At 42.1% G+C, this 17,510-nt stretch overlaps 1 protein-coding gene across 2 annotated transcripts in view; it reads right to left on the reverse strand.

The window, feature by feature from the left end:
* The window catches only part of ITGB6 (integrin subunit beta 6), a 115,980-nt gene that overhangs the window by 14,810 nt on the left and 83,660 nt on the right, over positions 1–17,510 (reverse strand). For both annotated transcript variants that reach the window (XM_053260882.1, XM_053260892.1), the window contains exons 9-13: positions 14,144–14,233; positions 10,652–10,786; positions 5,042–5,462; positions 4,172–4,394; positions 2,042–2,139 (exon numbers count right to left, since the gene is read on the reverse strand). In XM_053260882.1, coding sequence (XP_053116857.1) covers positions 2,042–2,139; positions 4,172–4,394; positions 5,042–5,462; positions 10,652–10,786; positions 14,144–14,233 — 967 coding nt within the window. The remainder of the gene's footprint in view (positions 1–2,041; positions 2,140–4,171; positions 4,395–5,041; positions 5,463–10,651; positions 10,787–14,143; positions 14,234–17,510) is intronic.

Below are 17,510 nucleotides of genomic sequence, written 5' to 3' on the forward strand. Positions count from 1 at the left end.
GGGCCATGCCAGGCCTTGCAAAGGCCATTTGCACATGCGCGGAGGCGGGCAAAATGGCTGCTGTGCAAAAATACGGAGGCCCGAACAGGCCAAATTAAAAGCCAGAACGGGCCGTGGTGATGATGAGGGAGGCCAGTGGTGGGAGGGGGAACCTTCGTGGACACCCCCCCCGCGTGGCCTAGAGGAAGCCCCCTGAAGGGGCTAAAGGTTAAAAAAACCCCTTTGGAATTAAAAAAAAATCATGAACCCCCCCAAACTGGGGGGAGGTTCTAAGGGGTGCCAGACCGAATGGGTCTGGTCAGGTTTCAGTCCAATCTGGACTCGAACCAAACAGGGCCAGCTGGTTCCGTGCACATCCCTAGATAAGATCATGCTAGGAAGTAGTGCAGAAGCCTGCAAGAGCATGTGTGCAGAGTAAGGCTGCGCTTGGAACTTGTGTGAAAGCTCTGAACATCCTGCAGTTTATTGCTGTCTGGGAACATCCTTGTTGCAACCTAATTCTGATTGACTAATGTTCCATTCAGCCTCATGCCGCCATCAAATTATTCTTCTCACATATTCTAGGGTGTTTTAAAATATACATATATATTTACAGTGAAGCCCAAAAACATTTGTTCTTTCCATCGCCCTTCAATTCCACTGATATGTCCCATTTACTACCTTGCTAAAATGGTGGCATTTGCATCATTAATTTATCTCATTGTTGAACATCTCATTGTTCTCATGAGAAATCTATACACAGGACATGAAGCCACAGTCCAGATGGAACATGGTGAAACAGACAGTTTCCATATCGGCAAAGGAGTAAGACAAGGCTGCATACCTTCTCCTTATTTATTCAACTTATAATTTGAGAGAAGCTGGATTGAAAGAAGATGAGTGTAGTTTTAAAGTTGGAGGAAGAAACATCAATAACTTGTGCTGATGAGACCACTCTGATAGCTGAGAATGTGGATGATCAGCAGTCTCTAGTAATGAAAGTCAAGGTGAACAGTAAAAAAAATGGGACTACGACTAAATGTAAAGAAGACTAAACTAATGACAAGGGGTACAACAACTAGCCTCAGAACTGATAATGAAGACACTGAAGTGGTGAATAGCTTCTGCCCTTTAGGATCAACTATCAACAGTAAAGGATCCAGCAGTCAGGAAATATGCCGCAGATTAGCACTTGGTATGGTTGCAATGAAGGCCTTGGAAAGCATATTTAGATGTCGTGGTGTGTCTATACCTACAAATATTAGAATTGTTTGGAGAATGGTTTTCCCTGTGACACTCTATGGATGCAAATGCTGGACTTTGAAGAAGCAAGTTAGAAAAAGTATCAGTGCTTTTGAACTTTGGTGCTGGAGAAGACTGTTGAGGATACCATGGACAGCCGGGGGGTAGGGTGGGGTGGAATGGATCATAGAACAAATCAATCTAGAATTTTCACTTGAGGCAGAAATGATCAGGCTCAAACTATCATACTTCGGACTCATTAGGCAAAAACCCAGCTCCCTTGAGAAGTTCATAATGCTGGGAAAAGTTGAAGGAAAGAGAAGAAGACGACCAGCAGCAAGGTGGATGGACTTGATTACGACAGCAATGAATGCACCACTGAGAGACCTTAACGGCCAAGCTGAAGACAGATCATTCAACTTGACGGCACGTAATCAATCAATCAATCAATCAATCAATTTATAAGATCTCTGAGTTGTTTAATTCAGCCCCAAACTGGTAATCAAGGTAAACTACAATACTATAAAGCAATCAAAATCTGTCTTAATAATTAAAAATATAGGCTGAGTGCCTGACTAAATTTACTCAAGGAAGTCCCATTAAAATGGAAAGGACAAGTGTCATTTTAATTTTAATGGGGCTTCCCTGAATAAATTTAGTCATAACGTCTGCCACAGAATCCAGTAAAACAACCAAATGACTAAAACACACACAAATGCAGAAAACACACACACTTGCAGAAACATAAAGCACTGCTGAAGGAAATAAGTTCATAACTGATACAGCTAAAGCAATAACTTAAATAAATAAATGCACAGACCTTCTTCACTGTTGACAGTCACGTCAACCAGTTTACATTTTTCAGTGCAGTCTTCTTGTGACTGATCATTAGAAGCTAAATAACATTCGACACAGCTCCTGTGAAAAATGATTCAACAGCTCATCAATCTCTGTCAGTTACAAAGCAGCAAGAACAAAAAGGGAATACATATGCAGTCTTCAGCTTAAAAGCAGCTTACAAAAGGTTTGTTGAGGTCAAAAAGTAGTTATCAGCTATTTCATATGCACTGCATATGCATAAATGTCTTGTGTTTGAGGTCTTTCTTGCTCTTTTGTTCCTTCAAGTGCTCTCATGAGATATAAAACAGAACTCGGCACTGTCATTCATGGATATGGCCCTGCATACATAAACTTAATTAAAAATGACTACTATGTTTTTGGCTGCTACAAAGTCTTTGAAACTCTCCCAAACTCTTCTTTAGATATCAATAAATGAGCAATTCCAATGTAACACTGAACCATGGATTAGCTTTAGGAGCAGTGAAAGCCTCGGTAATTTGGGTGCCTGGAACGCCCCCACCGTGAGCCCCCTGCCATGAGCCCCTCTGCTGCTGCTGCCGTGAGGCTGAGCCGCTGATCTTTGCAAGTATTCTAGCCATCATGTGTGAGGCCGGTACGGTAGGGTTGAGCCTGAGCAGGCTTCCCCCCGGCAGTAGTGGCGGGCAGAGCAGGAGTGGCTGCTGGGCTGACTGTCCACCTCAGTGACCCTTGAGTGGATGGTCAGCCCAGCGGCCGCTCCCACTCCACCTGCCGCTGCCACCATGGGACTCACCCCCCCCCACTCACCGGCTGTGCACAAGGCAGCTAGAATACTTGCAAAGATCAACAGTTTGGCCTTGTGGTGGCAGCAACAAGGGGGCTCACAGCGGGGGGCTTGTGGAGACAGCCTTTGGAGGCTTACCGAGCCTTGCAGGCCAGTGGCTGGGGTCCCATGGTCCGGGGGGTAAGAGCGCCTCTGCTTAGGAGAATCAACAGGCAAAACCTCAGGCGCGCTCTCTCTCTCTCTCTCTCTCTTTCCTTTCCCTCACATGTAGAATTTTGAAACCTCTGCTCTTGGTTAGGAGCAAACCATAGTCTGCTGTTTTACCCCAGCCTCCAGAATCCATGGCTTGCCCACAAGCCAGAGGTTTTCCAAATGGCGACTTAATCCTGTTTCACAATGCGTAGGGTAGGGGGGAGTTCATACAAGGGAGGAATATACAGTGACTTCATATGGTAACAGCAAAGTGTCATTCATACAGCCAATGACTTTTTTCATGATTATTCATAATGGTTGGTCCTTAATGTGTAATATAAGCATGTTTATAAGATGTACTTTGGGAGAATGTTGAAAGCAGTGGTGCGGGATACTCGGCTTTTTTGCTGTGCTGTATGGAGAGACTCCACGGAAAAAGTGGATAAAACGAGAGGTGGAGGTGTGGCTATCTGCTTAAGAGTGACATTCAGGAGTTTTGGCTCCTTCTGCCACCCTTTTCTATTCCTAACTGGGCAGACCTATTGACTGATTGATTAGCAATAGCAATAGCACTTACATTTATATACCGCTCTATAACTGGAAGCTCTCTAAGCGGTTTACAATGATTTAGCATATTGCCCCCCCAACATTCTGGGTACTCATTTTACCGTCCTCGGAAGGATGGAAGACTGAGTCAACCTTCAATTCTTGATTGATTGTTTAATTTTTATACAGCCTTTCATAATGCATCCTGTGCCCTGCAGTCAATTTCCAGGCAATATAATTTTGTAATTTCCCCCTGGTACTCTTGTGCACTGCCAGTGGTGCATTAGAACAATAGACAGGCACACCTCACAGGCAATTCCAAAATCCAGAAATATTTTTAAATTATCGTCAAGATTATCGGGAAATTGGAAGTTAAAATAGCAGTGCAAAAACAAAATGGTGTCTACAGCACTTCCTGCAGTTCTAGCAAATACCCCCCTCCCGATTGCAGCCACAATAACTGTTCCCTCATGTCAAAAACACCAATCTAATCTACTTGCTTCAAATAACCTGAGATCTGTACCCAAGGTTTGAAGTAAAATTTACTGTAATTTTAGACATATGAAAGGAAACAGGAGTTTATAAACATGCAGAAGAATATTCACTTACCGTTTGGAGCTACAAGGATCACTATAGGTAGAGTATTTTTCACAAGTATTGCCAGAAACTCCAGGATTTGTACACACACATTGTCCACAAACACATATGCCTTTCCCACTGCAGATCATGCCATCTTCAGAAAGACAACTCTCAGTGTCAGTGGTGCAGTTACAGTATTCACCTGTCCACCCACTGTAGCAGACACATTCACTGCAGTCACAGTAACCGTTGCCTGAGAAAAACCGTAGAAGTTATTGTTTTGATTTCTATAATATTCAATTCAAAGACCCGGAGGCCCCAGATTCTTCTAGCTATCATCATACCCCTTTATACCTCCACAACTCAGCATCTCAGGACCCAAAATTTGAGAACCCTTGCCTTAATAGAAGCTGAAATCTTTTCCACAGGCCACAAACGAACATATTTGCAGCCCAGTCCTATGCATGTTTACACAAAAGCAAGGTCCACTGCATGTAACAGGATTTAAATGCATTTAACACTGCATTTCCCCCCTTGTCGGCAAGAATTCCCAAATCACCATGTTAAGAACCATGCTAAGAAGATAATGAACATCAACCATTGACATTAATTCAAGCTTTCTGATTTTTTGTCAAAAACCACTATTGCCACAATTAATTTATTTTAAATTAATTTTAATGTAAATATTTAATGTAAATATTTGAATGTAAATCCCTTATTTTAAAAAAAGCATGGGAATACTTGTGAATGAAGAAATTTGTTTGTTGTTTCCATTGTATTACACGGGTTTGGTTTGGTTTTTAATGGAAACCCTCCAACATTATAAATTATAATAAATTATATATATGTTGAGCTTCTCCTATTATTAGTTTTTTCAACTTAGATTATAAGATTGCCTACCTCCACAAAGCAATCCTCTAACTCTCCCACAAGAGAAATTGTCACATTCACAGTATGGCCCATAAATATTTCCATATGCTGACAGATGGCAAACACACTGTCCACAATAACAATCGCCTCTCCCACTACAAGAGCTCTGGTCTGGAGAACTTTTACAGGAATCTGTAGTCAGGAAGTCTTTTTCACCACATTCGCAATGGGGACCCAGGTAGCCAGGGTTGCAGACACAGACTCCACACTGGAAAGAACCATTCCCATAGTTGCACTTGGAGCTGTTCATCTCAGCTTCCCTCTGACAGCTGCAGCCACATTCTGGCTGGATAGCAATTTCCAGAACTTCACTCAGACCCACAGGCTTTACTATGATATTTCTTCCACTTTTCTCACAAGAAGATAGGCTTAAAGTTACATTGAAAGTGACCTACGGAGAAAAATAAAACCTGTATTAAACTGCAATTTTAAAAAGAACAAAATATATTTTAAAAAAAATTAAACTAACAAATCCTACAAGTTATTGAGTGTTCTGCAAATAGAATCAGAAAGGCCAGATGGAATTTAAAGGATGACAGGAAAAGGACTCCCAAGACTTTGGTTTAAATGCTGGACAAAATGCAGATAGGAAACATGAGTGGCTTCAAAGGGGAAAGGCAGCAACATGACACAGCCCAATCCTGTACAAGTTTACTCATAAGTAAATCCCACCGTGTTCAGTGGTGCTCACTCCCAAGTAAGTATGCCTGGGACTGCATCCTAAGGGATGAGAAACAGAAAATGGAGACTCATTGTCATGAAGTTTAAAAGTAAAAGAATTTGTTATCTAATGGGATAACAGGGTTTTTCTTTAAGGATTGGAAGCTGGGCGGTGGGAAGACAGAAAACATTATCTGTTGTGGTGCTCAGAATTCAACTCCTGTTCAATTCAATCTTGAGTTCCCTGGCTGCAGAGCTTTGGTATAATTGTGCAAGTAACCCCTCCAAAAGTCAAGGAAGCATTTTAAGAAAGCTCTTAAGGAAGTTCCCACTGTTAGTTTAATTGAACTATATGCAAAATATATTTGATGGCTCCATCTGTGGGCAGCTATTATTACAGTTGGAGCCAGCAAATATACTTCCCACTGTAGAAGTTTCCCTCTCCATGAACATGTGACTTACTCAGTACTAACTACCATTGACCTGTTAGTAATCAATGCATTTGGAGCCTCTACATGTCTGGAAGCTTTTCCTGTGTGATGACTCATGTATTTTGCATATGGTTAATGTAACAGTGCACACTGAACCAAGGACCGTATTTATTTTATTAATTTCACATTTCCATCATTTTATATTACATACTTTTGTTTGGAATAAATTTATATCTTTAATATGCAATTTGTTGCCTGTGTGTCTGTATATAAGTTTTCCCTTTCCCTGTTGTGCTAGTATCAGGCTGAAACAGGACACACCTGTCACATCCCAACAAGGGTTGTCATGAATCTCCACAAACCAGGAGTGGTGTGTGTGTGTGTGTGTGTGTGTGTGTGTGTGAGAGAGAGAGAGAGAGAGAGAGAGAGAGAGAGATTTAAAGTGCATCGGAGGCAGACAGAACAAGAGAGAAAGTGAAGAACCCTCCCTCCAGGGAGAGTCCTTCCATGAGGCAAGGTTGAACAGTCACCTCAAGTGTGAGGAGGGGTGCAGTGGACACAGCCTTGCCATCCTATCCACCGCCACCATCCTTCTTTGCCCTGCTGGGGCACACATTTCCCCCCTCGCCCTGCTGTGGCACACCTCTTTTTCACCATCACCACGACACCACCCCTTGAGCTTGAGCTAGGAATGGCCCCATTGCCACTGCATGGTTTGCTGGCATAGTCTGAGAGTGCTTGCATGTCTCTGCTGCCATCTTGGCAGCATAGCCTGAGAATGCTGAGCACCTACCCACAGGTGTGTGTGATATTGTCCCCTCAGGCAGCAAAATGGTTTGAGTCACCCGGCCTTTCTCTGCCCACTTTTCTTTCTGAAACAGGACCTCAGGTCATTCTTCTTGTAATAAGGTCCAGGGGGAAAGTTTGATTCCTCCTTCATACCCACTCATGCTATACTTTGAACTGCCTCCATCCCTGCTGCATTTATTTTGTTTTGTTTTGGATATTTGTACACTGCCCCAAACTCATGTCTCTGGGTGGTTTAGACGAACATAACAAATAAACAAAACAAATTGTTCTGGTAAGAATTAATCTGCCTACTTTCCTTTCACTATAATCTTAATTGATTACCATCTTTACAAGTTAGCCCACTTGTGCCTCAAACGTTTACGCATCCACCATCTTGAAATGGGGTGGATGGCATCATGACAAATTACGCCACTGAGGTATCCCTATATGTCCCTACAACTTGTACCCAGTTTGGTTCATATTGGTCCAGGCATTGATGCAGGGAACACACACACACGGACACACAGACACACACAGAATGCCGGGTGATCTCACAAGCTTATTTTCCTTACAGAAAGTAGGCTAACAAAAATCAAAGCATTAAAACAGTTTAAAGCCACAGTTCTAGTTAAAAGGTTTGTGTGAATAAATGTGTCTTAAGAGTTTTTAGCCTACTTTCCTTAAGGCAAGTAAGGTTATCAGATCACCCAGCATTCTGTATGTGTGTTAGTGTGTCTGTGTGTTTGTCCCCCCACTCCCACAATCAACTTCGCAATGCCTGGACTAATACGAATCAAATCTGGTACAGTTGTAGGCACACATAGGGACACCTCAATGGCATAGTTTTTGATGAAATCATCCACCCCAGTTTAAGATGGCAGACGTGTAAATGTTTGAGGCGCAAGTGGTTTAACTTGTGAACCGCCTAACCAATTTGAATCAAATTTGCTACAGTTACAGTGAGTGACACATAGGGATAGCTCAATGGCATAGTCTGTGGAGATGTCATCCACCTAAATTCAAGATGGTAGATGCTTGAATGTTTGAAGCGTGAGAGGGCTAACTTGTGAACCGCCTAAGCGATTTGAACCAAATTTGCTACAGCTGTAGGGACACATAAGGACACATCAATGGATTAGTTTGTGATGATGTCATTCACCCTGATTCAAGATGGCAAAAATGGTTTGTTTGTTTGTTTGTTTGTTTGTTTCGATTTCTATCCAAAAATGGTTCAGGACAGTTTACACAGAGAAATAACAAATAAATAAGATGGAACCCTGTCCCCAAAGGGCTCACAATCTATAAAGAATCATAAGATATAAACAGCAACAGTCACTGGAGGTACTGTGCTGGGGGTAGATGTGGCCCGTTACTCTCCCCTTGCTAAATAAAAAGTATCGCCACATTAAAAGGTGCCTCTTTGCCAATTCAGCAGGGATAGTGTCTTTGAGTTGTGTCTCAAACGGTTGAGACACAAGTGGGCTAACTTTTGAACCACCTAACCAATTTGAAGCAAAACTGGTACAGTCGTAGTGAGTGATGCACTGGGACACCTCAATGGTGTAGTTTGTAATAATGTCATCCACCACGATTCAAGATGGTGGATGGGTGAATGTTTGAGGTGCAAGTGGGCTAAATTGTGAACTGCCTTACTGTTCTGAACAAAATTTGGTACAGTTCCACATAGGTATACCTCAATCGCATAGTTTGTGATGATGTCATCCACCTCAGTTCAAGATGGCAGATGTGTGAACAATTAAGGCTGAAGTAGGCTAACTTATGAACGACCTAACCAATTTGAACCAAATTTGCTACAGCTGTAGGGACACATAGGGATGGCTCAAGGGTGTAGTTTGTAATGATGACATCCACCCTGATTCAAGATGGTAGACACATTAATGTTTGAGGTACAAGTGGGCTAACTTGTGAACCTCCTAACCAATTTGAATCAAATTTGCTACAGGTGTTGGGACACATAGGAACGCCTCAGCAGCATAGTTTGTGATGATATCATTCACCCCAATTCAAGATGGCAGTCATGTGAAGTGGGCTAACATTTGAAGATGGGAATTATCAATTAAGATTATAGTGTAAGGAAAGTAGGCAGATTAGTTCTTACCAGAACAACTTGTTTTAAAAGCTGTCAGATTTAGGGAGGCTCTTCTTTTGGCAGGAAGCTCATTCCAAAGCCTCGGGACAGCAACAGAGAAAGACCATCTCTGGGTAGCCACCAGACAAACGGGATGATCTCAATGGGTCACTGGACTCATAGAAAAGAAAATGTTTTCTTAAATACTCCAGGCCTAAGCTATTTAGGGCTTTATAGGTTATAACCAGCACTTTGTATTTTGCCCAGAAACATATGAATAGCAAGTGTAGTTCTTTTAGTACTGGAGTAATGTGGTTTATTCAAGATGATCCAAAGACTAACCTGGCTTCCATGTTTTGCACCAATTGCAGTTTCTGGATAATGTACAAAGGCTGTCCTACATAGAGCACACTGGAGGTTCAAGTCTGGAGGTTACCAGCAACTCCATTTGGCAGCAACTCCCTCCTGACACATGGCTCTGCTATAGTCACATCTAAGCTCAGCTTTCAGATGCCATCCTGAGCATTGACACAAACCATGTTGGTCAATAGTGCTGCACCACAAAGCCTCACTCTCCTGTCTCTTCACAGCAGTGCAATGCAAAAGCATTTGAAAACCACTACAGGCATGAAGAGGAGCCAGGAGCCGGTTTGATTCCCATATCTTAAGAAGGACACTGTAGAACTGGAAAAGGTGCAGAAGAGGGCAACCAAGATGATCAGGGGCCTGGAGCAACTTCCTTAGGAGGCAAGGCTACAGCATCTGTGGCTTTTTAGTTTTGAAAAGAGGCAACTTCAGGGAGAAATGATGATAGTGTTTTATAAAATTATGCATGGAGTAGAGACAGTGAGTAGAATTCCCCCCCTTCCTTTCTCACAACACTAGAACCTGATACTGATTTCCAACAAAAGGGAGTAATTTTTCACATGACATGTAATTAATCTATGAAATTCTCTGCCACATGATGTGGTGATGACCACTAGCTTGGATGGCTTTATAAGGGGCTGAATCATATTCACAGAAGATAGGCCTATCAATGAATACTAGTCTGATGGCTTTAGGCCACTTCCAGCCTTGAAGGCAAGATGCCTCTGAATACCAGTTGCAGGGGAGTTACAGTAGGAGAGAGGGCATGCCCTAATCTCTTGCTTGTGGGCTTCTCAAAGACATATGGTGGACCACTGAAAGAAACAGGATGCTGGACTACTGTAGGTAGACCTTGGGGCTGACCCAGCAGGGCTGTTCTTATGAACACACCATTATAAATGTCTTTCAGGGAAAGAGGTGGCTCACACTTATCTTTATGTTTGGGATATTACCAGGCAAGCTAATGTTTATGTCCCCCAACTATAAACATCTGTAGATATATAGGCTCAGACTGTAATTATAATTTCACAATAAGAAACATATGAAGTCTCATATGAAGTGTTAAAATTGACCACAGTTCCCCCAGTTCAGTTTTGTTTCCGCTGTTAGCCCTTGATTCCTCAGGACTTCAGACAGGGAATTTTTTTAGCCCTGCCTGGAGATGCCAGGCCTTGAAACTGGGACCTTTTGCAACCAAAGCATGTGCAGTGCCTCTCTTCATTTTTGAACTCATAATCTACTTACTGCTTCTCCCACTTTAATGTGAGAACACTTCTTTTGGTGTGGAAAAGCTGTGCTGTTGTTACAAACTGCAGTGAAAGCAAGGTTCAGTCCATCTGTGTTTCCCAACACTTCAAGCTCGATTTCAGACCGGAGTGCCTGAAAGACACAATGGTTGGCACAATGTGATTGGGAAACTATTGCCGTAATATGTGACAGATAATGCAGTTATCCTCTTCACTACTTTTTGTGCAATGAATAGAAAATGAACATTGGGGAAGATCACTGCAAATACTTATGTATGAACTTAGATGGGTGATTAGGGCATATTTTCAACCAGCTCTTACCCCATGGCAATCTTTTCCTCCCACAATGCCAGGGCTTAGTTCTGGAACATGTGAGGTAATAAATAAAAAAGAGAGTGAGAGGCATATGGCAAAATGTCTGAATCGCCCCAATTGCATAATCACAGCCATTCCCTGCAAGAGACCTTTTAAGGGTAAATCTAGACATGTCATAAAATATGTCTTAGGTTGCCATTAAAAAAAAAAAAGCCCTGATGCAAATTGAGACCACAGCTTGGGGCAAGTTATTTTAACCTTTCTTTCCACATGATAGTCCCAAAGAAATCCAGCCCCCTCCCCACAAACTGTTCTTTGTCCTGGAAGGAAAGCTATGTTATGGGGACTTCTAGCAGCTTCTCTCCAAGAGCAAAAAGGGGTTTCAAGAAGGAGGAAATATTCATTGGGACAATGGCCAATGGTGTAGGGAAGGGAAATGGATGTGTTGCTGCGATTTGTCTAGTTTGACCCTCAGTCATCTCTATGTTTAAAATGAATGTATGTGGGGAGGGAGAGGGCTTTATTCCAGTGGCAAGCTCTAGCCCCCCAACCCACTCATGTGCATTTGAAGGTCTGTAGGGAGCACCACATGTACAGCTGTACACACAGAAACTCCCAGAGGTATTAGAATGAATTTGCATAGATTAGAAGGATGGATCCTGCCATTCTCACATCTGTATTCACTCTTCATGTATGATTACTTCAAAAGCACTTTGGATTAGGCATAAAGGGCTGTTAGATCAAGAGAATGCATCTTTAGGGAAGGCTTGGGGTGATTACTTGCACTCTTCATTTGAGACATAAACTCGTAGTAGGGCAGTAGTTACCCAGTTACCCAGGGCACTCAGTTGGTAAATGAAACATTTTCTGGCTGGGAGAGGGGAGCATATCCATGCTCCGATGCTGGCCACACTCCCTGCATTGGCATGCTTCTGATGCCAGCCCAAGGGGTGTGGCTGGCATGGAGTTGGGCCAAATGTGGTGCCAGGTGTGGCACTCAGCTCCAAACAGAAGGGCATTGCTTGGTGGCAGGCGGCAGAGGCAGGTGGGGCCCACCCTCAAACCTTGCCTCAGGGCCAACTCCGATCTTCCTACACCCCTGTAAGCACTGACTGTAATATTTTTCTAAAACATCTGTAAAACGCAGGGTGAGTTGCGCACTGATCTAACAAGTCTTTGCTTTGTCTTTATAAAAGGGCATCCTTATGGTCCTGGCCACATTGCTAACAGCAGGAGTGGGTAAAATTCACCTCCAAAGGCACTTTCTTCTCTCTTTAGGGTGAGAGAGGCCAGAGAAGAAACACGAAGCTGAATTTTAATGTGTTGTTCCTGAGCAACCTTAGTGACCCACTTGGAAAAACACTGGAATTCCTCTGGCTTCCTGGATATAAGTTAGCAGGCAGCAGAAGAAAATTGCTCAGTGAGCCTCACAACATTCCTGCGGGCATGTTTATAGCTGAAAGATTTCTTGAATGAAACAATATGCAAGACTTGTGTTTGGAGTTTAACTTTCTTCTTTTCAGGCATATATGCATTTTAACTTAACTGCTGAACAGATTTAACCACTGAGGAATGGATCTCCCCCTCCCCACCCTTCTTTAATAACACCATTCTTGATTTCTGACTGAAATGAATGCTTTGAAGACACAAAACATTAGTTTAGAGTTTTACAGTTTTTAACCTCTCAAGGCACGTACTGACATGCTTGCTGAAGGCTGTGACTCACGTTGGAAGGGAATATGAGAACGTCTTACAACAAATATTTTGACAGCTCAGAGTTCCCTCATATGCTTACTTCCTCTGAAGAATTTTAAAAGCCAACACATCTGTGAATAATAATACCTTGGATTTCTGCCACAATTTTGAAGTAGAAGAAAGCCCTAAAGAAACTTCAGCATGATTGTCCTTCTGAGGGCAAATGACAATTAGCTGCTTCCCTCATAAATACAAAGTAATATTATGCTTGTTTAACTAAGACTATATTCCAGGAGCAATTCAATTTTCTCCTTCTCCTTTCCCTCCCTTTTCTTTATGGCTCCACCCCCGCACTCTCTACAGGATCCCCACTGGGACAAACTTCTTATCAACAAAACATAAAGGACTGCGAGACAGAATACAACACACTGCTGAATCTACTAACCATGGTTAAGCAGTCAGGAGCAACGCAAAGGCCTGCATGCTAGTCTTCCTCCTTCTTTGTTATGTGGGTTCCTTCCTTTTCAGTTTTGGAAGGTGTTATCATGTCAGCATCAGCATTTTGCTAACCACACTTAACCCTAACCCCAGGGCCAGTTCAGATGTCATGTGGAACCATGGTTAAAGCCTACTCCCGTGCGATGTCCCTGAGACTTGGGACTGCACGCTCCCCCACCATTAGCATGAGTGTCTATTTCCGATGTAGGTTCAAATAAACAAAGATCACTTGTGACATCCAACAGACCCATCTTGGTTTATTCTAACCTACTGACTTGAAATAAATAACAGTTTGTAACTAAGGTTTAAACTGAGTTACAGACTGGGGTTTATTTCACATAAATTGGTTAGAATAAAACAAGATTGATTGGTTTGGACATCAGGACTGTTCTTGATCTCTTCTAACCTAAATGGGAAGTAGGTGCTTATGCAGGCAGGGGAGGAAGGAGTGCAGAATCCTGACCCCCAGGATGTTGTGCGGGATGAGACTTTAACCTTAGTCCTGTGTGATGTCCAAACTTCAGAGATGATAACTGAGGCTGTAGGTGGTCCAGCTCACCTCTTCATTTATTCCAATGAGGGTGTAAAGCAAATTGTGTTGATTAGCAAAGGTTCTTGGAAAGTAGTGCCATTTTTATATCTCTTTTCTCTGGCATTTTCCAAATATAGCTGAAATCCTCATTCTCGGTCTGCATTCTATTAAAAAATGATAACAGCCTCATGGGGGCATCATCACATAGCTAAAGCAGGGATAACTTGGTCAGTGATAGTGCTTTGCATTCTAACACAACTCCCCTGCCCCGCCCTCCAACTAGCCTAGAACATTTCTCTGCATGGCTTCTTTTCTTGAAATCGGTGCTCACGTATGTCTTCTTATATATACAAAGCAGGTATATGGCCAAATTCATTTAATTGCACCAAATCACAAAGATCAAATGGATATTCAAATCAGAATTAATTATATTAATATTATTATTACTACCTTATATGCATCAGTGATCAACTGGAGGACATTTCCAGAATCCACCTGAAGTTGTCCAACAGTAGCTCCAGGAATAAGATCAGCATAGTTCTGTGAAAGCAATCACAATTTTAAAATGTGTGTATATATATATGGGGAATACGTGATATCAACTCGCCATATAATGAAAAATAAAACTTTGAACTCCAGCAAAGAGAACTGTGAGCAGAATTTTCAAAAATTCACCTAGCCATCAATCCAGCTAAAGTTACTTTTGGCTAGGTCCCACTGAAACCACGGAAATAAATTAATCAGAATTAACTGCAGTGCCATTGCTTTCCCTGGAATGTGCAGCTTACTTCCCAGTGTGTGTGTGTGTGTGTGTAAGACTAAATCATAATGAAGACATACTGGAGCAGGATTGGAGCCAAGTGGTTTAGGAATAAAAGTGATAGTTAAAGATGAAAATTAGTTAAAAGGTCAATGGAAACAAATGTTAAAGGCCAAGAATATGGGGAGGAAAAATGGCCATACATCATTAAATATTAAGGATAGAATACTAGTATTTGGAGAGACACTAAGGTCATTCACATAACCAACTTACCTTGCGCTGGTGGGGAGGCAGGCTCCTACTGCTTCCCGCACGTGAGCAATCCTTGTTCCAAAGGTCTGCTGCTTGTGCAGCACACGAGCCACATCATGGTGAATGGCAGACCCAGCAGCGGAGGAGGAAGTCCCCCAGAATCCCACAATGCACTGCACCAAGAGTGCAATGCACTGGGAAATTTCCCTGCTGTCAGGCACTCCTGCCACTTGTGGTTGCTTGGGCTACAGGCAACCCAAGCAGCCACATGACCAGGGAGTGGGGTAGAAGAGCATGCTCATGCCCTTCTACCTCACTGAGGTCATTCACATAACCAAAAACTGGGTAGGACAAGTGACCTATCCAGTTTTGGGAGCTCCTAATCTTCAGTTGTGTTAATGCAAAAAGTAGATAGGAGGAGGGAGAAGTGATTGTGTGGAATCAAGGTAGGAGGAAAATCTGGGATGGACAGCACTATCCTACCTAGCTTTCATATCCAGCATTTGGCCAAGATAGGAGGAAGAGCTGTCCTACCCAGTTTTTCCTCCAACCTTGATTTCACACAGCCACTTCTCCCTCCTCCTACCTAGTTGTTTGCTCCCACACAACCGAAAATTAGGAGTATACACAGCTCCCAAACCTGGGTTTTTGGTTGTGTGAATGTCCTCATAATTAGCCCAGGTACAAAACCCGGGCTACCCCGATGAAGAGTGCTTCTGATGTAAAGCGCTCCCAGCACTTTACACTACCAGCCCTACCCAGGTAGGGCTTTCCAAGCTTGGGGAGAGATGGCGTGAACAGCCTTATTGGGTAGCATCCACCACTGGCCTTCGTCTGGAACAAGAATCCTCACTCCAGGGCAAACACTCCTGATCTGCACTAAAGACCCCCAGTAGCTCTTGCTTATTGGCCACACTTAGTTCCTCAGACTAAGTACAACTGTAGACCCTACCCACTGCATTAAAAAAACCAAAACCTTACAATATAGTAGTTTTCATCTGAGAAAGTCTCTAAGTATCCTCTTCTCTATTCATCGTCACTTCCACATCTGCATTTGAATTCTTGCCTAATGCTTAGCACACCTGGTTCAAAATAATTGTGCTTAAAATCAGGGTACTAATTGTCTTACATTCTTATTCTTCATATTCTTCAGTATAACTTTGTTGGTGATTTGTGTGGAAATTAATGGCCACCATTACCAGCGTTTGCAATTTCATCAACACAGGTTGACACACACACAGTTTTCCTTGTTCTGGACTTCTTACTCGAAAACAAGGAGACTTACTATAGAGAAATACTCCTTACCCCGGAATATGAGGAACTGTCACCCATAGCTATGCCACCCATCACAAATGGCCCCACAACAGAGTTCAGAGGAGAATTATACAAGTTTATAGTGGATAGTCATAGGTTGCAGGCATGAAATCTTTTTCAGGTTCAGAAATTTTTCCTCAAACTTGATGTCACAAAACAACCCAGAGTGAATAACAGGGCAAGGCAATGGGATTATAGCTCATAAAGATCCCCAGTCACTCTTGTTATTGGCCACTTGTATATCCTCTCTTGAATGAAAATGAACTGCAACAACTAGTTTGGAGCCAAACTAGTCATGACAATGGCAGAGATGTTTGTTTAAATCTAGATCTGTCTCAATCACATGCAAAATGGGGGGGGTGCATGTGATATTTTCTTTTTAGCAAAACTCTACCTGTGATATACAAGAAGCATTTAGGAGAGAAACATATAAGAAAATAAAAGGATACAACTTAAATTATTCTTCTATATAAGGGAAAGATGAAAGGAAGCACAGCTCTTAAATCATGCCATTCACACAATGGCAATGAGCAGGTAAACAATTATTTTGTGAGCAAAGCAGGCAAGAGAGGGAGACGGTAATTAGTACCTCTTTTAAGTAGCCAAAGCTGCATAGGTGACTGTATAAATGTATGGGAAGTCTGCTGTACTTGAAATAGCCTGAAAAGCACAGCTTTTGATTTAAATAGGAGACAATGCATGATGAGCTGAATTACTGTTAGAGCCAGTCTCTACCATGTTGGATAAAACACTGTTGTAACAACTGCATTTTAACAGTGCTACTACTGTTATGCATGTATGTGTGTGTGTGTGTGTGTGTGTGTGTGTGTGTGTGTGTGTATATATATATATATATATATATATATATATATATATATGTATGTATGTAATTGTTTGATTTTTATACTGCCCTTCCAAAATGGCTTAGTAGTTAAAATGAAAGGAAAGGTTATGCCGTCAAGTCAATGTCAACTCCTGGTGACACAGAGCCATGTGGTTTTCTTGGTAGAATACAGAAGGGGTTTATCATTGCCATCTCCCTCGCAGTATCTATCTATCTATCTATCTATCTATCTATCTATCTATCTATCTATCTATCTATCTATCTACCTATCTATCTATCAAATTTATACCCCACCCAAACTTACATCTCTGGGCAGCCAACAACAATTAAAACACATATAAAAGTTAAAGCAGTTCAACATAAAACACATATGAAGTTAAAACAATACAATAATTTAAAAACCATAAGATTAAACTCACAATATTTTTTATTAAAAACCTGAGAAAGCTTGGCTTACAAAAAGGGTTTTCAAATGTTTTTTTTAAAAAAGAGCCAGAGGATTTGAACCAACAGCCTCCTGCTCTCTAGGCAGGTTGCTTCCTTGCTGTGTCATTAGGTAGTACTCCTACTGTATATCAGTAGAAGTACAGCAAGCCAGAGGTTGCTGGTTCGAATCCCCCCCGGGATGTTTCCCAGACTATGGGAAA

Source organism: Hemicordylus capensis, chromosome 1 (genome assembly GCF_027244095.1).
Source record: "Hemicordylus capensis ecotype Gifberg chromosome 1, rHemCap1.1.pri, whole genome shotgun sequence".
NCBI classification, from domain to species: Eukaryota; Metazoa; Chordata; class Lepidosauria; order Squamata; family Cordylidae; genus Hemicordylus; species Hemicordylus capensis.